Here is a 22,877-nt window from a genome sequence, read left to right as displayed (position 1 = left end):
TCAATATATATATATATATATATATACATATATTAGAATAGAATTATTTCTTCACCGCTTCTATATTCACTTTGAGTTCAAAAGAACAGTTCTTTGATTATTTTATCTCATTACACACTTTGCCAGTAAAATGATTATTAAAGTAGTAGTAGCAATATCTGAAGGTTTAGTTATGAAAGCCCAATCTGATTCAATGAAAGATGGAGTTGAGTTGAGCATGAATGGAATAAACTACAGATTTTTTTTTTTTTTAATGTAGAATATGGTAGATGTAGAGTTAATCAATATATCTGATTGGCTAATTCTTCTCTTAGCATATGTGGTCTTTCACATGATCACATGGGTCTTTTACATTTCACTGTAAGTAAGTCACTTGATAAATGAAAAGTCTAATTATTAGAAGTTTGATAAACTCCCTGCTCTTGAACGCAACATTTTAGGGTGTAGGAATTTCCAGTATGTGTGGATCTCTCTGTAACAATAAAAGTGGTATTTATAAATGGTAATGGTAAATTATCTAAACTACCCTTGAAGAGAAAATTGCAGGTACTTCACATAACATGAGTCAAAATAATTATGATACCATTTAAAAAGAAAAGATATTAAAAGAGCCAATGAAAAGCAAGACAAAAGAGGACGTGACAAAGTCAGAGGAAGTGGTTGCTGTATGGTGACTTCGCGGGAAATACCATACAGTGGTTAAAATGACAGCTCATACGCTAACCATCTGACTAGTCTTCAACAAGGCCTCAACATGTAAGTATCTTCTTTTAGGAGAATATTCCATGTACCTTTATCTTAACTTTAATAATCTGAGATAACCTGACAAGACTTGACTTTTTTATATACAGTCTATGCTTTTAACACATTATTGTTGTTACAATAGTTAAGACAATTTTTTTATATTTGGTTTATATATACATTAGATGTAGACATACGGGTAGATCTAACTCTCACTTTTTATTTTCATTGACCATGTGCCCTCAAGTATATAGTAGACATGAACATATGTAGGTATGTTATATTAATATTTGTGTATCAGTGACAAAATGAACAGTGTCAGTGTCGATCTTCATTTTCTACTGACGTTATATTACTTCTATTTAAACAGACTAGTTTTCCAGAGGATGTGGGTAATTTTATGCTGACTCAGATTTATGTAACCTATTATTGTAATATAGACTAATTTATGTGAACATGGGACTGTGGTACGCTGCCAGGAACCAGCAGTGAACGGGAACTCAATGACTATGGGCTGAGGGTCTTACTGAGGGACTGGGTCATTCATCATTCTGTTTCATTTCATTTTCATGACTTTTCAACCGGAAGCAGCCAGAGGCGATCCTATATCGTCGCTCTCCAGAAACGTCGACATCAGCGGGACTTTCCGTCGCCAGTCGCCGGAATTGCGAAACGGTGAGTGTGGTATACCTTTGGAATTGACTGCGGTGTCTTGTGTTTTGTCCCGTGTGTTTGTCAGTTTCAATGTTCTTTCTCGGTGATGCTGGACATATCAGTGTGGGCAAAGTTTGGCTGTTACTAGCGTTAGCATACGTTAGCGTTAGCAAGCTAAATGTCTGCTGATCTTATCAAAACTGGTTTCCGTGCGGTGTTGCTAGCTGACTGTATAGTTTAATTAATGCTTGACTGCCGAAACCTCGTTTAAATCTATCGAATGACATAGCTAACATTAGCTACAAGGGCAGAATTTGGCCGAAACGTAACCAGAGCTGAGCCAGGAAGAGCCTGCGTGATGAATCCTTTTCGTATTCAGGAAAGTACCTAGCTACCCAGTCGGAAACAATAACAGTACATGCTGTTACGTATAGTCTTTATTTGACTGTCTAATTCAGTACCACCAGTCGTAATTCTGAAAGGATTATCTGAATGATTGATTGGTCGATCAACAAGAAAGTGTTTGGCAGCTTTGTTTAAGGGGCATTCCACCAGTTTTACTATAACAAGTTTAGATTACCAGTCTCTGAAGCCAAAGTTAACATGATGTAATGCCTTATTTTGTGTTTGACCAGAAGTTAAAAAACCCAAATATGTTGATATGAGTATTATTTAAAAAATGGCAAATGGCAATTTTAGAAGCTGGTTTAAGTGATCTTTTGGCATTTTTGCTTAAAAAAGTACTTCGATGATTTTGGTTGCTTTTCTTTCTGGATGGGGATCCCTCTAAACTTGAACTGATCAATAGTTTAGGTCATTGGTAAAGAAAAAAAAAAAGGTAATCAAATCTTTATATGTTTAGCTAGGGGTGGGCGATATGGCAAAAATATCATATCACGATTTTTTAAAAATAAAATCACGATTTCGATTTTATCACGATCTTAAATTGGAAAAAGAAAAACAGACAATTTAGACCAAAGAACCTTTCTTAACAGATTTTATTTCAAATAGTCGCAGTTTTGCCTGCATGTGCAAACAACGTAAAGTTTAAGGTAAACAACAACAACATTCTGGTTCGTCGTGTTACCACCCGACGTGCGAACGGTTTCTGTGCAAACTTTGCAAATTACATTTGCTTGCGCTTGATCAGTTGCGGAAAATCCAAACCAATTCCATATAATGGAGGTGGAAATTTTTTTAGCGACAAACTCCGTTTGGCTTTCAGCCATCGCTCTCCATGTGCTACCGCTACACACACAAACAAGGAGGCGGGTAGGAAAGTGCGTCACTGCCCGTAATTCGCTATGATTGGTCGGTCAGGTTGACGACGTCAATACGTCTGGTGCGTCGGTGCATCAGCATAGAACTGCAATTTATAGAATGTCCTCTAGACGATCCCACGATCTTTGCAGTTTGAAAGATCGTCTTCACGTTGTAATCCTTCACGATCTAATATCGTCATATCGCCCACCCCTATGTTTAGCTTTGGGACTGCTGAGTCAGACAGAATAAGCTATTTTACTCACTTCGGCCCCTGGAAAACTTTTACAGTCTTTTTACACGAACCAGTGATTCATTGAAAATATAATTGGCAGATTTGGATTTGTTTGTGTTTATGAGATTTATGCTTTATCAGAAGTGTTTTAAAATAATTCTCTGTTGAATCCCTCTGTATGCTATTTGACAGCAAAACAAATTCTCTTCTCTTTTTGTTTTAGAACAGTGTTGATGCTATATGACATGAATTTTCAGGGAAATACTCAGATCCTATGATCTTAACTATTATAGGAAAGTGGCCATTAAGGGTTAAGAGATTTTGGTAGATTATAACAATAAATGTATATAAATATAAACATGTATTATTATAATTATGAGTTTCTATGAGTTTTAAACAAATAGAGACAATGACATAAAGATGTTAAAAAAACTCCAGGAAGAATTTCTACATGAACACAAATCAACTGTTGTTTTCTCTTTTGTCTGTTTTTTTTTCTTCATTTCCACAGGTGCTGCTAACACAAAACTAAAGAGGGAAGCCCATTATCCTTACCAAAGGAGGATATAAATTTTCTTATTGGGTTTTTAATATTCGATTATGGAGGCTTAGACACCTACAAAAGCGATGTCCGAAATGGGGGGAGGGGTTTGAGATCACACAACCCATGGTCTGTATGTATGCATGTGTGCGCTTGAGGAATTTATTTAATTTATATTGTTGGTGCACATAATCACATACCTTATGTTTAAGTTTAAATGGTTGGATAATGTATTAAACATGTCTGAGGTAAATAAACCAGATAATAAAGTGTTCACCGATCCTGGGTGATCTGATCACAGTCTGATATAATTACTGCTTTGAGAATTCATTTTAATTACGCTATTAAAAATAGTCCATCCTTTTTTTTTTACTGCACAGGATGTGTTTTGTTGGACATACGTGTACTGGGACTGTAACTGAAAAATAAATATTGTAGTTTCAGTTAAATGTTCAGAGGTGGTACTCTGTACGAGCTACATGTAATACAGATCCAGGTTTGAGGAGGATAAATAACAGATATGTCCAATGCTGTGTGATAATGTTGGTTGCCAGAGTGGTACTTTTTTTTAAGTTTGACACTTAGGCCAGCCTCACATTCTTTTTCAGTTGTCTTGGTCTGAGTTAACCCTCCCACTTCTTCTGCCCCCTTATCTTTTTTACAATTTTCAGTTTCTGTATGACTGAGTGTGTCTGTGTGAGAGGATAAGACCTTGGGTTTTCTCAAACCTCTCTCCCTTTTGAAGGACATCGCTTTTCCCTTATTCACTATAATTAAATCTCAAAATGGAAACTCTTGTTCAACTCAAAAACAGCCCATTTTTGATGGGCTTGTGTCGTAACGGACCTCCACCTGACCTACAGTATGATAACTCCTCGGGTACCTATCTTTTTTATTCTTTCTCTTTATCAGATATATATTTATAATATGTTTGCATTTATTTATCCATCTAACTTTCTAATGTGATGGAAATGTGTCAATATGTTGTCGTTTTAATCTGCAGAGCTCTTCCGGATCTCTACTTTTGCTCGTTTCCCGTGTTCGGGAGTCACAGAGCGAAGTCTGGCGAGGGCAGGTTGGTTCTACACCGGTGTGGGTGACCGCGTTCAGTGTTTCAGGTGCAATGTGACGGCAGAGGGCTGGCAGGCCGGAGACTGTCCAACAGAGAGACACAGACAGCTCTCTCCTACCTGCTCCTTCATCCAGAGCCTCCCGTCTACAGCCAACCTGCTCTCCTCCTCTCACTCTGCCTTTTCTCCACTCCGCATTGCTCCAGCCATGCCAGTAAGATCACAGTTTCTTACAAAACTTTTTTCCCAATAGGTGAAGCAAGACGAAATCATAGAAATATAATGTTGAATGTAAGACTTTTTCTTATTGTTTTTAGATTCAAATTTTGACTTACTTAAAGGGAGGGGGGAGAGATACAGAGAACAAAAAACAAGAAAAAATTAATAAAAAAAAAAAAATGTCATCACATTCGTATAAATGTTTGTTTTGGGGGGGCTGAAAAGTCAGTGAAATTGTTTTGACCATGAATTCAGAGCTTCACAGATGTGTAAAACCCATTGAGTATTGTATTTGCCTTTACTAGTAGCATTTAGCAACATGAGGATATACTTAGTATTTTTCCTCTGTTTTTTTCCTCCAGCTTTCTGGTCCAGGCCCAGCTGCTCCTAACCAAACAGTAAGTCAAGGTGATGAGCCGGTCGGGTACCTAAATATGGGTTTCTCTGCTCCGCCGCCCTCCAGCCCACTGAGCTCTCGTGGTGTTGAGGACATGTCCCACCAGAGACCAACATGCCACAATCCCAGCATGCGCAGAGAGCAGGACCGCCTTGACTCCTTCCACTCCTGGACACTCTCCATCATCACCCCCGCAGAGCTTGCCAAAGCAGGCTTCTACTATTTAGGCCAGGGCGACCGAGTGGCCTGCTTCAGCTGCGGAGGACAGGTGTGTGTCATCACAGGGACACAAGCACAGCTGCTCTCAGGAAGCAAATCGCTGACTAGCTTAGCTGTGTGTTTACATGTATCAGTACACAGAGTACGGTCATATTCAAAATCGCACATTTTAGAGTCACTTTAATGGGATGGATTATCTTCTTTTTGTGGCTCTTCCCTTCTTGTATGTTGTATTACTATATTTTACCACTAATATTACTATTAGTACTAGAATTGGGGCAGCAGGTTGCAGCACATCCACCTTACAAGCACAACCAGCATCATGGGTATGTGTTGGTGTTGGTATGGTGTTAATTTTTTTGAACAGTGGACATGACAAGCGTTTTTGTTTGGATTTGCAGTTGAGTAACTGGGAACCAGGTGATAGAGCCGTATCCGAACATCAGAGACATTATCCAAACTGTCGTTTTGTCCGGGGGGATAGAGCTGACAACGTGTCGCTGGCCGGAATGGCAGGAGCTGCGTCTGGAGCAGTGACGTCCCAACTGTCTGCAGGAGGCCCAGCTCTCAGTAACGTGTCCAACCCCGCCATGCAGCAGAGCGAAGAAAGGCTGCTTACCTTTGTCAACTGGCCGTCTCGTATTCCTGTGCGCCCTGACCAGCTGGCTAAAGCTGGCTTCTACTATGTAGGTGAGGACAATATCAAAGAGAGTGACCTATTCAATGACCTCCATAAGAAAGGTGAATATCGGACTTCATTCATCAGGTGGTCGTAAGCATGAATGAAAATGTAAGCTAAAGTTGCTCCCTTTCTGCCGGATGTGTAAGTTTTTGCTGACATATCTGCGATATCAACTTTATGTGGTCATAAACGTTTATGTTTACAGCTTGTTATACACCCCCCCACCCCACCCCCCTAAGTTGCAAAGAAAACTAAAAACTAAATACATTCTAATAATTTAATAATAATAAACTTAATAATAATAGAACATTTCAGTTAGAGTGCCTTACATTGGAAAAAACAGATAAAACAATTCAGCTCAAATCCTAGAATTTGAATTATAAAAAAAATGTACTCATAATGTGTAGATGAAAGGTTGAAAGGAAGGCATTTCTTCTCTCCGCCTTCTGATACCAGTAAGTGTTTTTCCCCACTGTTATGTTTCGAGAGTGGGGAGTTCCACAGCTGGCAGGTATTTGTCACTATTTGCCCAGTTTCATTTGAGCTGGAAAGTCCTGGTAAAAATCTTTTTAGGGAATCTCAGGTTCTCATGTTAGCACTAAATGAAGTACCAAAATGTGATCATGAAATATTTCAAGCAAAAGAGAAAATGAAAGATGAGAAAAGTATTCAAATTGGTTTCAAACAGTCATCTTTAATAGAATCACAATGATTTTGCGGTTTTCCCCCCCAAAACCATTTGTCACACTGAGAGCTCTTTCTTTGCCCTCAAGGTCGTAATGACGATGTCAAGTGTTTCTGTTGTGATGGCGGTCTGCGATGCTGGGAGTCTGGAGATGATCCTTGGGTGGAACATGCTAAATGGTTTCCTCGGTAAGTGCTGCTGTTTCAATTTTTTATGTTGATTGGTAAATTTGGTGTCTGGAGCACTTTAAACTGTATTCTATGTATATTTTGATTTTCCAAATACATGTAAAAGGGATGGTTTGAATGAATGTTTGTATTCTTGTATCTCGGTTTAATTGCAGGTGTGAATATTTGCTCCAGGAGAAGGGACAAGAGTTTGTTCACCAGATCCAGGCTCGTTTCCCTCGGCTTTTTGAGCAGGTTAGTAGAGAGCAGCATAATATATTTTCTCATTTCAAACTTTTGGTATAGAATGAGTCGTTTTGAAAATGCTTATTTTTTTGTTTTGTCTCCAAAAGCTTTTAACAAATGGAGACGCCAGCTCCAGAGAGTTTGTGGATCCACCTGGTGAGTGTACAATTATATAATATCAACATACTTGAGAAGGTTAAAAAAAAAATCTGCTGAAGAGTACTGTGTTTTAACACCAGATGTCAGATGAAGATTTAGGAAGAGTATAGACAGAACATCACATGGTGCTCATTAATCAGAAATTGCAGCTGTGTATTTGAGCTATTGTCAATTTCTGTTTAGCATCATGAGAGAGGTTGCCCAAACTCGTCTTTGACATTCATCTATAAAACTGTTGGTTGTGTTGGTGCTTAAATGAAGCTTATCGAAGTCAAACGATACAATCGAAGGGCACATAGACTCCAGACTGACGTGAAATGTTTAAAATAAGTTAAGAAGTCGTATCACCCAGCCTGACATGTCTATTCTCTCTTCCTCTCAGTGGTGCACCTCGGTCCAGGAGAGGAGCGATCTGAGGACGCCGTCATGATGAACACCCCTGTGATTAAGTCTGCCTTGGAGATGGGTTTTGAGAGGAGTCTAGTCAAACAAACGGTCCAGAGCAAGATCCTGACCAGTGGCGAGAACTACAGAACAGTTCAGGAGCTGGTTTCAGACCTGCTGAGTGCCGAAGACCAGAAGAGGGAGGAGGAGCGTGAGATGCTGGCAGAGGCAATGGCATCAGGTAAAGCTGACAGCGGAAAATGTAGCACTTCCTCTCCATTTATTGTCCATGAAAATGAACAGCAATGAATTCCAGTGTTAGTCGTACTATCAGCTGTTCTCAGACCAGTCAAGCTTTTGAAAACCACCAACAATAAATTCCTTTAATAACTCATTTACTCCCTTTGTTTCAGATGGTTTCACCTTTGTGAAGAGACACCAAGCAGCTTTGATCCAGCGCCTAAAGAGTGTCGAGCCAGTGTTGGACCATTTAAGAGAGCAAAACGTTTTATGTATGTTAATCCTTTTTTGTGTGTTTTAGTCTGAGATTTAGAAGACACAGAGTTTGATACTCTGGTGTCCAGGATTTTGTTTCATAACAGCTATAGTTGAACTATTTCTAATCAAATCTTAAAATTATAATTAACTGAAGTTGTAAAACTCGTTGCTAGGTAGTGCTTTAGTATCTGAGAGCACCTTTCATGAAGCTAGTTAAATTACCTCACAATTTGTTACTACAATGAGGTTTCTGAGATTAATGTAGCTGGGTCCACTACATAAAGTTGTAGCCCTTCGTCACAGGATAATGTACAAAGTATCCTTGAACCTGCGGCTGCAGTTCATGGTGTATAACTGTATGGTTATTCGAGTCTGAGTAATATACATATAGTAGATTTTATTTCATTTAGTTAAAAAACATACACAAGTTTAGTGGTTTATCATTAGATAATACAGATACATGTTGAAATATATAATCTCGACTCACAAGTGATAATTCAGCAACATGATATTTTTGCAAGCGGCATTTTGTAGAATAACTGGACTTATCATTTTAGCTGTTATTATACAGCTGTAGCATGTAAAGTTCAGAAACCTCGATCGGGATTTAACTCTTCCCTGTTAACCTGCAGCTGCTGAGGAGTATAGCAGTCTTCAGGCTCAGACGTCGGCCCAGCAGCAAACAGCCAGGTTGATAGAGCTCATCCTCACAAAGGGTAACGCTGCCGCTGAGGTCTTCCGCAACTGGATCCAGAAAAACGATGTCCACCTGCTCAGAGATCTCATGGGTATGAAAAATATTTGATATTTCGGCCACTAAGGGTTCAGTGTGTGGATCACCTTGTACAGAAACTGTTAGTGTGATCAAACTGTAGCTTAGTGGTTTACTTAAGTCCAGGCTGAAATCCACCACATTAAGTTGTTCTGAGCTTAGGCTTGGTATAACTATCAATAAAAACATTAGATTAAACATAAGATAGTGATGAGATGCGATGGTTGGTTTATATTTGTTTACACTGTGCATTGACTAAAGTCTGACCTTAGTACATGTTGTCTTTCACATTTTCAGCCCAGTCAAATGAAGCTGCATCACCAAGCCAAGATCTTTCAGGTATGAAGACACACCTGTTCCTAGGACAGAACTTTGTGTTCTGCCAGTTGAATGTGTGCTTCATTGTGGATCACTTTGTAACTTCTATTTTAAAAAGTCATGTGAAATTCCTAAATGTAAATGTTACATTCTGTCAAATGAGTATGGTGGTACTTTCTGCATAAAATACAAGTACCTGTTAATATTTAAGTGATGCACACTGTTTGGACTCCGTGGGTCTTTTGATGTAATACACCATTTTAATTATAAGAAATGTTAAATATGACGTAATGATACTTAGATTGCAGAGACTAAATTGTTGCAGACTATTATGTTGGATTCAAGAGGAAAATTATCTTTTTCTTTGCAGACCTCCCCATGGAGGAGCAGCTGCGGCGCCTGCAGGAGGAGCGCACCTGTAAGGTGTGCATGGATAAAGAAGTCAACATTGTCTTCATCCCATGTGGACACCTGGTGGTGTGCAAAGAGTGCGCACCATCTCTGCGAAAGTGCCCCATCTGCAGAGGTCTGGTTAAAGGCACAGTTCGAACCTTCCTCTCATAACCAGGAGACTGAGCAGAGCTCCCTCAGTCTCATGTGTCACTATGATGTGATTGAATGTAAGCAATATGATACAAATTTATATTTATTGGAAAGGTTTTCTAATATGTGACTTACCTGGCCATGTTAAACCTAAGAGACATTTAAGATATCGGCAACTTTCTATATCATTTATCTACATGATCGGATAATGCTCAGACATAACCTTATATGATAAGAATCCAGTAAGAGTACAAGGTGATGGATTTTTCAAATATGCTTTTTGGTTGATATGTTTGACATAGGTATACTATTAATCTATTAATATCCAAATATGAAAAATCTAATAAAATAATCAAATCATTGTTCAAAACAATGTGTTCCACTGTTCTTGATCTTAACTCATGTAAAACAAAAACATCAATATATTATTGTTCCTAAATTAACATAAGATTGTCTTATAAGGAAAGTTTATAACAGCAGCCCCATAATCAACATCAGTTTAAAGGCTTCAGTCATTCTGATTATCAGACGAATCAATGAGACGGTCATTGTTGAGCATTAAGGGTCGAGACAGGCAGCAACTACATTAAATCATCATTAAAGAAGCAGCTTCATAAACAACAGAAGTTTGATTGTGACCCGAGGTGTTAATTAATTGGTACTGTAGTCCTCAATTAGAAGAGGGATAGTCTCAAAGTTTTGTCGATACAAGTAGACCCAGTGCTGACTGAATTAAATCATCTGTATTTAAAACTGAACTTATAAACTTTACCATATTTACTGCAGGGCTTCTGTCGTTAGTTTTTGACCAGTTCCTTCTCAAAATCTAAGGTGTTTTATTTTTCTGTATGTCAAATTGAACTGACTTTTGTGACTTGCCAAATATCCTACATCCCCCATGTAACTACAGCCGTTGTATTTATGTTACATAAAAATATGGATATATACTGTTCATTAAAAATCACAAGTCTAAGTCCTTTCTCGGGCATCTGATGGAATCATGCACTGCCCCTGAGCTTTCACATCTGAAACTGGCAATTGGCATTGACCACTGTCAGTTATGTGATCTGCAGTTATTAATTCAGCGAATGTTCATACGGGCTATGTCTGCATCTGTAAGTATCATTTTCAGCAAGTCTAATGTGTCTGTTCCCCATTAGCAGTGCTTGTGCTTTATTCTAAGCCAGTCCAGTTCAACCATGGACGTTTTAGGAAGGACATGTTCAACAAGTACATTACCATTACTAAGGCTTTAGCTATATCAGTAACTTCAGTAAAATTACAGCTACAAAACTATGTACACATTATATAGTAGTACTGTAAGATTATAGTCTCTGGACTGGTTACCAGAGCATCAGACTAGTCACTCATGGAATAAACTAACCACAACCAATGCTCCATGTATTCTGCATACAAAGCCAAACTGACCAAAATCAAGCTTACTCGCTTATTTAAAATACACTATCCACAAACACACACCTTTGATGCCTGATACTATTTGTATAAAATCAACTATGTAATTGCATGAAATCAAAATTGAAACTCAGGCAGACAACTCAAAAATACAGACACTGAATCAATTTTTGTTTATACAAATATTTATTCTTCCACTAGTCTCTTCAGCCACAGTTTAGATGATGCCAATCTGTGAAGAGAGAGACATGAATTACACATTGTTCATCAACAGTGTGAACAGAACTGTACCTGTATTATCTGGCATCAGTGGTTCCTTTGAATGCATCACAAACATTCAGATTGAATAAAAGTTTACATCACTTGCACAGAACTGACAACTTCTGAAAGCAAACATTACCATTATGTTGAACTGAACTAGCCTTAAAACCCAACCCTTTTACCCTGTTGAATGACTGACATCTCACCTTGTTTGCAACATCCAACGCATCGTAATCTGGTGCGAGACGAACGTACGCCTTCTTCTCACCGTCAGGCCTGAATATGGGTCAGAACAAAACAGACAGTTGAGATGAAATAATGAAAGGACAGTTGCTATCAAGTTTATATTTATAAAAGGTGAGATCAAGTTGTTGTTCGGAAAGCTACCTAGACCACATTTTGAATCAAATCCAAACTGTCAAAACACCAGATGAAATACCTAGAAAGGTATATTAAGTCACACAATCAACTATTGTGACTGTTCACTTCTGAGTCCAATAAAACAAACTACAAATATAGCTGTGATTATGGTAACCCAATATACCACTGTTCTGGTATGAACTAGGAATAATACATGGAAAGGGTTCTGCACAAAACAATGCCATCAGTCGAGCAATTCAGTTTCCAACAGGACAAAACGAAACTTGCATTCAGCTCTGCCTGGGTTAAGATTTCTACCTGATGAGTGTGTTGACTTTGGCGACGTCGATGTCGTACAGCTTCTTGACTGCGTGTTTGATCTGGTGTTTGTTTGCCTTGACATCCACAATGAACACAAGTGTGTTGTTGTCTTCAATCTTCTTCATAGCGGACTCTGTTGTCAAGGGGAACTTGATGATGGCATAGTGGTCCAACCTACAGAAAAAATTTACATGATTATAATGTATATTCAAAAGCCCTCCATTTTCTGTCTCTACAAAAAAGACAATTTTCTACATGTACTACATGACATGTCTATTACTTAATTTCTCTGCTAAAAACATGAAAAAATTTCAGCTGGGTGCATCAGTTTATAAAGCTGGAATCATGCTTTTTCATACTTTGATCGCTATTACCATCATATGCACCAAGTTTGATCCTTGTCAGTTTGTTAGTAGCATGCAGTTATTGTGACTCACTTGTTCCTGCGAGGAGCACTCTTGCGAGGATACTTGGGCTGCCTGCGGAGACGGAGGGTTTTGGGGCGACGGAAGGTGGGTGAAGTCCTGACTTTCTTCTTCCTCTGGCTGTGTACACCTTTAAGCACAGCCTTTTTGGCCTTCAGAGCCTTTGACTTGGCCTCAGTCTTGGCAGGGACAGCTAAGTCAGAGAAATACCATGTGTTAGACTATTGGTCAGTTGTTACATGCTCTTGCAGTTTGTAATTCAGTAATAAGCCAGAAAACAGAACCATCACCTCTAAAATATCTGACATGACATGTTAATTGTGCCAAAACGAGTCCTTAGATGGCATTAAGAGTTAATCAGTGTCCCCCTCACAGAGGGTCATCAGGAAAAATCTACATTTACATTGAGGAGCTGAGAGATGAAAACAAACTTCACCTCTGCATGATATGACTGCTGAGTGGTGTATTAGTACCACTGAAGCATTTTTCAGGACAACGCAGAGATTTTTTTTTCTTTTTTTAACTCTGACACAGCAATTGACACATATGGTAACAGTCTTAGTTCATATATGTATATATATATATTCAATAACAAAAATACACACTATTACACACACTATAATACATGAATTTCGTATTTACATATGCCATCGCGCACAACCATATCAGCCCTACTCCGGGGCTTTAACATATCAAAAGCCGCATTTTACTCTACCAAACTAGGCACTAAGCAGGGCTTCATGCTACACTCAACTTTCTTTTAGAAAAACTTGAATAGCATTGCATCGCCGAAACCCCCTACAGATTTAATGTTACAGACCCACTGTTGTCAACCACCAAAACAAATATTTTATACCCTCAATTTATTTTCTTTAATAAAATACAGGCTGGGGCTATCACGTGTAACTACTGCAACGTTTCAAACAACGCTAAGGTGCAGCAAGTGCTAACATTACCGCATAACTAATCTATACAACCTATCATAGTACAGCTTAGACGGCTACTAAGACATCTTGAATTTGTCTAGTTAAAGTGAATCAGAAACAGTCTCGGACGAAACAGGAAAAGAACCATTACTCTAAATAAGCAGCATTTAGTTAGCATTATCAACGCTAACATGCTAATATTAGCTTAGCATCACGTTTCGGCATACATGCCGGGGACAGTCTGCGTTATCTACGTATTTTAACATCTGACAACCACATCCTGAGATTATTTTAACTACTGCCGCTTTATCCTTACATTTCGGGTGCGTCTATTGAACCTTAAAGACGGTATTACAGAAAAATTCACAGTTTAGACATTCAAAATGATACGATTGACAGACCTTCCTTCTTCACCTTCGGTGCCATGTTGAGAAAGGAAGACTGAACGGGGTTTCCTGAAGTATAATGCATGGGCGAGATCTCATGGCAAATGTATCGCGATAGTTAAGAAATCGACCGAACTCCCTTGAATGCAGATGACTTATATATATCCAGGGTGCTTTCTGTGGTGAGTTTGCATGTTCTCCCTGTGCCTGCTTGGGTTCTCTCCGGGTACTCCAGCTTCCTTCCGCAATCCATAGACATGCACATTAGGTGTCTAATGCCTTACTATACTATGATATTTTTATGCCTTATATTCTATTACCTTTATAACTTATTATACTATCACCTTTTTATGCCTCACTGTCATATGACTTTTATGTCTTACTATTTTATCCTTTATCCCCCGTTACCTTACCATAAGACATTTGTACACTTTACTAATCTAGGACTTTTTAAACTAAGAATTCTTTGTTCCTTATGGTTTTATGATTTTTTTATGTCATACTATACAATGTTTTTACACCTTATTATAGTATGACATGTTTATAACCTACTAGAGTGTGACTTTTTATGCCTTATTATACTGACATTTTTTTTGCCTTACTATACTATGACTTTTTATCCCATTCTAGACTATGACTTTGTGATGAGGCGACTTGTTGGTACAGTGGTTAGAACTGTTGCCTCAAACTGAGGAGGTTGAGGGATCAAGTCCTGGGCCTTTCTGTGTGGTGTTTTCATGTTCTCCCTCTGCCTGCGTAGGTTTTCTCCGGGTATTCTTGCTTCCTCCCACAATCCAAAGACATGCACATTAGTTTAATTGACAACTCTAATGCCTTACTATACTATGACTTTTTATAGCTTACTATACTGTGACTTTTTATGCCTTTATTATATTATGACTTTTAATGCCTTACTATACAGCTGATTACATGTGTTCCGGCAGTGGCCAAGTGATACAACTTGATTTTGGTTCAGACTGGTGGAAAGTTTGTTTCAAAACATGTGTGTAAAATTGAAATCCAAAACGACCTCCACAGACTTCCATTAAGCCCACATATAAAGCAGAATTGATCCTTTTCCTCCTCCCTTATCAGGTCTACACAACCCCAACAAACAGAAGCCCCACAGTTGTGTTAAGTGCTGAACTCACAAATAAATTTGTGACGTTAAGTAACTGATGGGTATTAAACATCTTAAGAGAACCTGTTTTCCCATTTCTCACCCAATTGTTTTCAATTACAGTTTTATCGATATTATTTCATGCCCTTATCTGCTTCATAGACTTGGGTCTAGCTTGAAGTGTATTTACTGTCAGTGTCTCAAGTTGCAGGTGAACAAAGTTAACAGAAACAAAACAACACAACTATATATAAAACTGTTTATTTTATACTCTGATTATACAAAGCACAAATGTGAAAATTAGCAGTAAATTAGATTTCAAAAAAAAAAAGAAAAAAATCCACATCACATTTTCATAACAGTCTGCTTATGCCACTCTCTATTCCTCTTGAGGCTTATTTTTCTTCACCTTTTTTCCTGGGGAAGAGAGAAAAAAAGAAAATTTGAATTATTTTCTCTCTGGCTATTTATGACCGTCAACACGAACCACATCTAATATCATTTTATCAAAAAATGAACAGGTTCCAGATTTCAGACTTGTTAATTAGAGGGGTCCAACAAATACTCAGGATGAAAAGCCAACTCTTATGGCACAAAACAGATATAGTTAGACAATTATTTTATGTGTACAAGCAACACTTGTCTAGCTCTGGTTAACTGGTTTATTAATCCTGCATGAATGCATGAGTTTTTGGAATTGAAATGCACATGAAGCGCCATCCTTACTTTTTTAACTTGGCTCCAGAGGAATTCGATCCTGTCTTCTGTGACGTCTTCTTGTGTTTGTCTGTTCCCTCTTCTTTTTGTGTTTTATTTCTCTTCTTCAGTCCCTGTTCTTTTGTCTTCTTTTCTCCTTGCTGCTCTCCACCCCCTGCCTGCTTCTGTCCTTGTGCTTTGCCTTTTTTCTTCATTAAGAAGCGAGGAGTTGTGCAAATGGTGCTTCTCTTGGGAGGTTTCTTCTCAAGTCTGCGTTTCGCTTTGCTGGACACAAACAAATAAAGATGGACTATTAGAACCCTATTTCCAAAACTTACAGGGATCAATTAAGCAACAAATAAAAACAAAAAATGACTTTAGATGTTTTGCTCATTGTGAAATTTCATTAATATCTTCTTTACCTATGTATCTTCTTGAAGCCAATCATGTAATCGGGGACGGGACATCCAGTTTGTTTTATCACATTAGCAATGCTGTTAAAAGAGAAACATATTCAGAGTCAAAGTGTAAACTGTAAAACATCTCACAGAAAAACAACAAACTTGAAATCTGTGCAGGCTCCTGCTGCAGGTTGTTGCAAAAACTGATATTTTGATGTCATGTTTAAAGAGGAGAAAAATGAACCAAATGTCTAACCCAGAACACTTTTACTGTAGTGTCATCACTGTGCTGCAGGTAGATTGTTTTCTTTAATGGATTTTTCTGGGCTTTTTGCCTTTGACAGCAGAGACAGACAGAAACACTAACTTCGCTTTCTCTGCCATCAGCCGCCTGGCGTACTCATTTTCCAGGGTCACACTCACAAAAACAAGTCTTCCATTCCTATCTGCTAAGTAAGATCAGTTTGAATTTTTTATAAGTTTCATGCACTGTGTCCACATACCTGCGCAGCAGTGGTTTGTCAGTTTCTGTGAAGAAGGTGATGGCCTTCCCCTGATGTCCAGCTCTGCCAGTACGACCTGAGGAACATCAAACAGGAGAAATGTATTAAAGCAGACAACACAGGATTAGGGCCACTACTAATGATGCTATGTATTATTGATGATTGATTTTTTATTCTTTTTTTGATTATTCAATTATCTGCTTGTAGAACCAAACATCATGTGTTTGTCTTTTTACACAATAAATGATGATTAATCGTTAAAAACATATTTATTAAAAACAAAGTTTACATAATGTTTTGAAAATAAAGCAAAAGCAATTACAAGCGAGAGACTCAGGAGGCAATAGAGCAATATAACAACAGAAAGCAGGAGAGAGAGGAAGGACAGATATGAGGTCACGTTAAAGAGAAAAGACATACAATTACTTCAATAATAAAAACTAAAATTTAATTAGAGAAGAAGGATGTTCTTGCATCTTTAACTTTTTGATAGTTTTTCATTTGTCTTTCCAGATTTCATAAAATACATGTAAACATGTTTTTCCCCCACTTTCTCTCCTTTCTCCCACAGGCTCTCTTTAATTCCTGGGTGGGTTTGTTTAACTAGGGCTGAGGTGTTCTACTGGATTTGGATTTTGTCTTTGTAGGGGGCAACAGGAGTCCAGGAGTCTGACAGGTGTGATTACAGTGGGAGTCCAACTCCTCTGTGTTAAAATATAGACCTAAAGCAGTAACAAGTTACTGAGTTAGAGGTAAAAAATGCGATGGCAGACAAGTGTATTACGATTAAAAAGGTAGCTGGGATGAAACCAATAAATAAATGAATAAAAAACTAACCAATTCGGTGGATGTACTCCACAGCGCTGGTGGGGAAGTCATAGTTCAGCACGAGGTTGACTCCTTTGAAGTCGATTCCTCTGGCGAGCAGAGCCGTGCAGATCAACACCCAAATCTTACCAGAGCGAAAACTGTTCACTACGTTGTCCCTCTGAAATCAGAAGAGTCACAGAGGAGGAGGATAAATACCAAGTCGCACATCAGTGACACAGAGTGGACCAACAATACAGTGTGTTGGGTGTCCGTATGCACCTGCTGCTGTGTGCGGTCTGCGTGGATCACATCTACATTGATGCCTTCATACACCAGCTCATGGAAAAGCTCCCGTGCTCGCTCTATAGACTGAACAAACACCAGCATGGGAGGCAGGAAACCCTGAAATAAAGCAGAGACATCCTTTCATTTCATGTGTTTTTTAATGTCTTACGCATTGACAGTAAGAGTTTGACTGTTTAACTGTTCATTACCATGTCAGGATCTAATGTATAAATGAACCAAGCTTTTGCATTGAGCCAGAAAAAATAAAGTATCAAACTCACGACTGTGGGATGATCTAGTTTACAAAACGATTAAACAAAATAAATTCTTCAAAAGCTTGAAAAGTAACCTCCTTGATGTTTCCGTACTTTTTTAATGATGTCCCTCATGGCCACCAGTTTGCCGTTCTCCGTACCGACAAACAGCAGCTCCTGTTCCACCGTCTCGACGGCTGTATTTCTGAGAGGACGATAAATTCAGTTTTTCCAATGCGAGAAAAAGCCAATACAAATCCATTAAAAATGAAGAGCGTTACAAGTAGATTATTACCTGTGTCCGATGTTGACTGAAACCAGGTTGTCAAGGTTCAGGCGGCACCACTGCTCTACATCCTGCGTGCAGGTGGCGCTGAAGAAAGCCCTGCGCACCTTTGAACCAGAGCAGGCCAGAAACACTGTAGCCAGCTGCTCCCTGAAGCCCGTCTTACCGGCTTCAAACAGCTTATCGGACTCATCGACCACCAGCCACTCCACACTGCACAAGAAAACAATCAGGCGATAAACGGTGGAGATAGAGACAAGAAACAACCTAAAAGTGAGCAAAAAAAAAAAAAAAAAGTAGCAGATCAGATGTTACCTGCTGAGGTCGAGAGCTGGAGGATCCTGCTTGAGGAGGAAGATGAGTCTGTTTGGAGTACTGACGAGTATGTCTGTGCACAGAAACGTAGGATTGTAAATAATGAGGACGGGCGATCACATTTACGTCTTCTGTGAACAATTCTGCCATTTCTTACCATATTTTTTGTTTGACTGCGGTCCGTACTTCTTGGCTGCCAGGGAAGCTTTGTCTATGATGTGAACTCGAAATCCAACTCCCTCTGACAGGCGGAGCAGCTCTCTGTAGGTCTGAGCACAATACAACAAAACTTGATGGAAAGCAAGACAACGTACAATATGTGATCCTCCTGAAACTGCATTCAGTAAGGATTGAAACCTGGATACTCATGCCTCCTTCCTTGACATCAGTAAATATGCTGTATTATTATTATTATTAAGTCAAACTGTAATTGACATCTTTAAGTATTTCAGAACCGATTTCATAAACTTTTCTGAGAAATACGATTGATTTGTAATGTTAGTGATTGTAAAACTTTTTTTGGCCACTTGGGGGCAGTAGACTTCTGCATATTTCTTGCAGTTACAGAGCAATATTTTCATTCATTGGGAGCTTTTGTCCGCCTGATAAGTCCAGTATTCATTCTCTTTAGTCTTCACTGACTCCTGAAGGAGATACCTGGCCTTTTAGCGGCTAAATGCTCCACTATGTTTTGCAGCTGGTCTCTAACTGCTGGCGTTTGGTGCCGAGCGGGTAGTGTACAGCAGGTTTTTAGATCTTTTCCCCTGAAACCAGCTGCCTTCTGCGGTTGAAAACAACACTGTCAGAGCGCCATGAGTGAACCAAAACGGCACAATTAAGGATCGGACAGCTAAACGATGACCTGAGACTCACTACTCACTATAAAGCTTCACACTGTAATATTGGTTTTCACATTTTCATTTCATTTTTAGTGTAAAATATTGTTATAGTCGCTATAAAATCTCAATATTAAAGCTGCACTAATCAATATCTTTAAATAAAGAATTTGTCAATAGTGTATTGTGAAAGCTTGTAGCAATGAACCCACAGAGAATTATCACCTGACTCTGCAGCTCCCCTCAGCTCTACAAAGCATTTTAGCTGTCATCTTATTGTTTTGCTTTTCTGGTCTGCCACTTTATCATTTTAGTTCACTCTCAGAGCTATTATCCACCTCATTTCCAGCTGCAGAAAACAGCAGTTTTTAGCCAAAAAAAAAAAAAAACCCTCTGATAAACCCTTTGTAAGCTACAGACACACTCACCGTCTAGCTGGTGACCATAGTGAACATATTTCCCTCAGGAGTTGAAGACCAAAACAGAGCCAAAGGAAACAGACTATTATTATACTTTATCTTTATTAGGAGGCCAGATAGAAGTGATGCCAAGTGTCTGCTAATGTTGCTCTGAATCTGCCACACATGTAAATAAGCAACTGTTGGCCAAAACGTTACGAGATGATAGTATATCAGTGTTGTGTTTACAGCTTGTTTTTTTTGCTCGCCCCAAGTGACTGGGAAATCAATGAATACAGCTTTAAAAGCACCTAACAATACAGCGTGTGTGTGTGTGTGTGTGTGTGTGTGTGTGTGTGTGTACCTGGCTGGCCAGTTCTCTGGTTGGGGAGATAACCACAGCTCTGAAGCCCCGGTTGGCCGGCTGTTGCAGGTGGGCGAGCAGCGGGAGACAGAAAGCCAACGTCTTTCCAGATCCTGTGGGGGCACACGCCAGGAGCTCCCGACCCTGACAGAGAAACCAGTCACACAGAAATCCTCACAAACCCACCGTCTGTATACTGTTTACAAACCACTGAGCGCGTGCGCCTGTACTCACATGCATCATGAGCGGTATTGCCTGCATCTGTATCGGCGTCGGGGAGTTCAGCCCTGCGTCTTTGAGGTTCTGAAGGACACGCGGGTTGAGACGATACTCGGACTGCAGCTCTTCAAATGTGCACACAGGGTCGGGTACGTCGCAGCCGTGCACATTTATACGGTGTTGAGAGCGAATACGATTCACCTAAAATCAATCAAGGGACCTTAATAAACATTTCAGTGGTAGACATCATTTTTACATTTGTCTAAATCCCTTTATTAAAAGAGTTTTGTATGTGCTGTGAGTTGTGTCTCTGTGGGGACCTTTTCCTGATGAAGATGCTTCAGCCTCTTCAGAGAGTTTTTGTCCTTCCCGTCACTTGGCAGGTTTTGGATCTTTCTGTCCAATGAAGAGGTCCAGCTGATGCCATTTCCCTCTGTGCCGCCAGCTTCAGGCAGACAGAGCACAGCAAACATCAGTGAATCTCTGAAATAGATTGCTACATCGCATTTATTTTAAATAGCATCTCATACCATTGTTGTGATATTAAGTTTCCATAGTAAACACGTTACAGAGAAAGTGGCCAATTTTCTAAGTCTGTCTAACACTTACATTGTGGTTTAAAATGACAGATTACACGAGGGCTGCAAGTACTTATAATTTTCATTGCCAATAAACCAACCTATTTTCGATTAATGAGTTTACTGCTAAGTCTATATAACATTTTTTAAGTAAAAAAATACCTATCACAAGCTACCTGAGCCTAAAGGAAAATTTTCATATGCAATAACATTCAATTAATCATATCAATTAAACTAGACTTTTGATGACACAAGTAAAAGAAAGTTCACGTCTTAATATAATTTGTATTTTTTAACTGTTTTTGTACATGTATCACATAGTTCACGGATACAAAAAAAACATCTGGAACCTGCAAAACATCCGGTCAACAGCAAACATCATTTACCTTCCACCTCCACCTGGTTTCTTTTTGTCTTTTTCTTTTGCTTCTTCGTCCTCACTTCTCTTTCTTCATCCTTTCGCTTCCTTTTACCTCCTGCACTGGAATCTCCACTCTCACTTCCCTCCTCATATTCCTCTCCTCCATCCTCCACGTCCTCCTCCAGTCCCGTGGTCCTGCTCTGGGCTCCATTGGCCGGTCCTGTGCCAAAGTAATCGATCGCAGATAGAGGATCTGAGGACGCTTCCCCTCCGTGAGATCTGACAACCTACAAAATGAGGCAGGGGTAAACTGTATGTGTAAATACAAAATTGTGTTCCACCACTTATCTAATGAATTGTGATATTAAGGCGCCAAATCTAGCCACAATTTCCAAAATATTCGAAAAACAAACATTGCAGCACATTTTCATGCTAGTACAAATCGAGGTTGACCAAAATAGATTAAACCATGGTTCGAGCTGCTGTTGTTAAACACTATTTTCATCCAGTATATCATCTACTACATGTTTACTTTACCTTAAACCGAGCTGCGTCTTGACCAAACCTCTTCAGGTCAAATTTTGCTCCAGCTCCGAGTTTCCGAAACAACTCGAAAGCGTCCATTCCTTCAGCAGCGTGGTCTGCACTGATCCAGGCATCACTAATCAAACCGGGATCATCCACCGCTGACCTCTGGTGCCACCTACCGGCTGCGACTAACACTATCAGACATTAAAAGAGCACAGAAAGTACAGAACTGTATGCACACTACAAAGACACGAAACAAACATACAGACAACTACAAAGAGGCACAAAATGAATGTAGATGGGTGGGGGTCCCTTTCCTATGCTCCATGTTGATTCATAATCCATCCATGCATACCAACATATTATTTTGCCACAGAATCAGACCAGGCACATGATTCAAGTGTAAATGCGACTTTTTTTTTTTTACTTATTAATATAATTATATGTGTGTGTGTGTGTGTGTGTGTGTGTGTGTGTGTGTGTACATGATTGTGAATACGTTTTGATTTTATCATCAGTCTCAGTTATTTCATTGTTGGAACATTACTGTAAATGAACTGTGAACAAGTTATTCACCTCAGATTTTGTTTCTAAAAATTGGTTGGATGTTAAGGGCTCAGTCTCTGTTGGCTACGAGTGTTTTCATTTTTTTTCAGATTTCAGATGGATATATTGTACTTTTTACTCCGTTCTGACTCCTATTATTCATGTTCATTACCTATAATGGCCCGGTGATAGTCCAAACATGAACATCATTACTCCTAAAATATCAAAGTGATACTTAAAGATCAACACACTAATAAGCCATATTGCTGTTTCCTTTCTTCTTTTTTGAATTGAAAGGGAATATTTTTCTGTCAGCAACAATACAATATGTATTTTCTATTTATATGAGACCTCATTTTGTCTCAGAGGAGGGACATTTTTCAGGTTAGACAGTGACCTGTATGTGTTCAAGTTGTTACTTTTACACTTTAATACTCAGTGTTTTAATTCTCAGGTCAAATACAGGATGATGTAAAACAGAGCCAACAAAGGATT

At 39.0% G+C, this 22,877-nt stretch overlaps 3 protein-coding genes across 5 annotated transcripts; 1 reads left to right on the top strand and 2 right to left on the bottom strand.

Annotated features, from left to right (window-relative positions):
• The first annotated feature begins 704 nt into the window (after nt 1-704).
• LOC111234415 (inhibitor of apoptosis protein-like) lies at nt 705-10,763 on the top strand. Of its 3 annotated transcripts, none has more exons than XM_022762495.1 (14): nt 705-756; nt 1,330-1,416; nt 3,402-4,310; nt 4,435-4,715; nt 5,083-5,385; nt 5,738-6,026; nt 6,792-6,891; nt 7,047-7,125; nt 7,224-7,272; nt 7,658-7,900; nt 8,073-8,171; nt 8,790-8,945; nt 9,227-9,268; nt 9,618-10,763. In XM_022762495.1, exons 3-14 carry the CDS (start codon nt 4,217-4,219, stop codon nt 9,809-9,811), a joined length of 1,929 nt encoding a protein of 642 aa, XP_022618216.1. In that variant the 5' UTR covers nt 705-756; nt 1,330-1,416; nt 3,402-4,216; the 3' UTR covers nt 9,812-10,763. The 3 variants fall into 3 exon arrangements, with proteins under 3 accessions (XP_022618216.1, XP_022618218.1, XP_022618217.1); XM_022762497.1 differs by having other exon boundaries at nt 738-756; nt 1,333-1,416; XM_022762496.1 differs by lacking the exon at nt 705-756 and having other exon boundaries at nt 1,256-1,416.
• Nucleotides 10,764-11,366: 603 nt separating this feature from the next.
• Nucleotides 11,367-13,998, bottom strand: rpl23a (ribosomal protein L23a). Its single transcript, XM_022762814.1, has 5 exons — nt 13,898-13,998; nt 12,583-12,763; nt 12,143-12,319; nt 11,671-11,740; nt 11,367-11,435 (listed from the first exon to the last, which is right to left on the bottom strand). Exons 1-5 carry the CDS (start codon nt 13,965-13,967, stop codon nt 11,421-11,423), a joined length of 513 nt encoding a protein of 170 aa, XP_022618535.1. The 5' UTR covers nt 13,968-13,998; the 3' UTR covers nt 11,367-11,420.
• A 1,303-nt stretch (nt 13,999-15,301) lies between these two features.
• ddx52 (DExD-box helicase 52) lies at nt 15,302-21,939 on the bottom strand. The gene is made up of 15 exons (XM_022762572.1): nt 21,846-21,939; nt 21,334-21,595; nt 20,690-20,814; nt 20,385-20,570; nt 20,151-20,294; nt 18,710-18,821; nt 18,553-18,625; nt 18,247-18,450; nt 18,066-18,156; nt 17,692-17,814; nt 17,440-17,590; nt 16,603-16,678; nt 16,121-16,192; nt 15,729-15,983; nt 15,302-15,419 (listed from the first exon to the last, which is right to left on the bottom strand). Exons 1-15 carry the CDS (start codon nt 21,930-21,932, stop codon nt 15,398-15,400), a joined length of 1,983 nt encoding a protein of 660 aa, XP_022618293.1. The 5' UTR covers nt 21,933-21,939; the 3' UTR covers nt 15,302-15,397.
• Between the last annotated feature and the right edge of the window lie 938 nt (nt 21,940-22,877).

Source organism: Seriola dumerili, unplaced genomic scaffold (assembly GCF_002260705.1).
Source record: "Seriola dumerili isolate Sdu_G_001 unplaced genomic scaffold, Sdu_1.0 BDQW01000449.1, whole genome shotgun sequence".
Lineage (NCBI taxonomy): Eukaryota > Metazoa > Chordata > Actinopteri > Carangiformes > Carangidae > Seriola > Seriola dumerili.
The sequence above is the reverse complement of the archived record's forward strand: the minus strand, read 5'-3'. Positions and strand labels throughout refer to the sequence as shown.

Bases quoted from the DNA above. Each gene is read 5' to 3' on its own strand.
- rpl23a (XM_022762814.1), bottom strand. From the start codon at position 13,967: ATGCATTATACTTCAGGAAACCCCGTTCAGTCTTCCTTTCTCAACATG. The intron at 12,764-13,897 runs GTCTGTCAATCG...TCTCTGACTTAG, and splicing joins ACCGAAGGTGAAGAAGGAAG to CTGTCCCTGCCAAGACTGAG. The intron at 12,320-12,582 runs GTGAGTCACAAT...TTTTTTCTGTAG, and splicing joins AGTGCTCCTCGCAGGAACAA to GTTGGACCACTATGCCATCA.
- LOC111234415 (XM_022762495.1), top strand. From the start codon at position 4,217: ATGGAAACTCTTGTTCAACTCAAAAACAGCCCATTTTTGATGGGCTTG. The intron at 6,892-7,046 runs GTAAGTGCTGCT...GTTTAATTGCAG, and splicing joins CATGCTAAATGGTTTCCTCG to GTGTGAATATTTGCTCCAGG. The intron at 8,946-9,226 runs GTATGAAAAATA...TCACATTTTCAG, and splicing joins CCTGCTCAGAGATCTCATGG to CCCAGTCAAATGAAGCTGCA.
- ddx52 (XM_022762572.1), bottom strand. From the start codon at position 21,932: ATGGACGCTTTCGAGTTGTTTCGGAAACTCGGAGCTGGAGCAAAATTT. The intron at 17,591-17,691 runs GTGCATACGGAC...TTCTGATTTCAG, and splicing joins CAGACCGCACACAGCAGCAG to AGGGACAACGTAGTGAACAG. The intron at 16,679-17,439 runs GTTAGTTTTTTA...GATGTTCCTCAG, and splicing joins GGAGTACATCCACCGAATTG to GTCGTACTGGCAGAGCTGGA.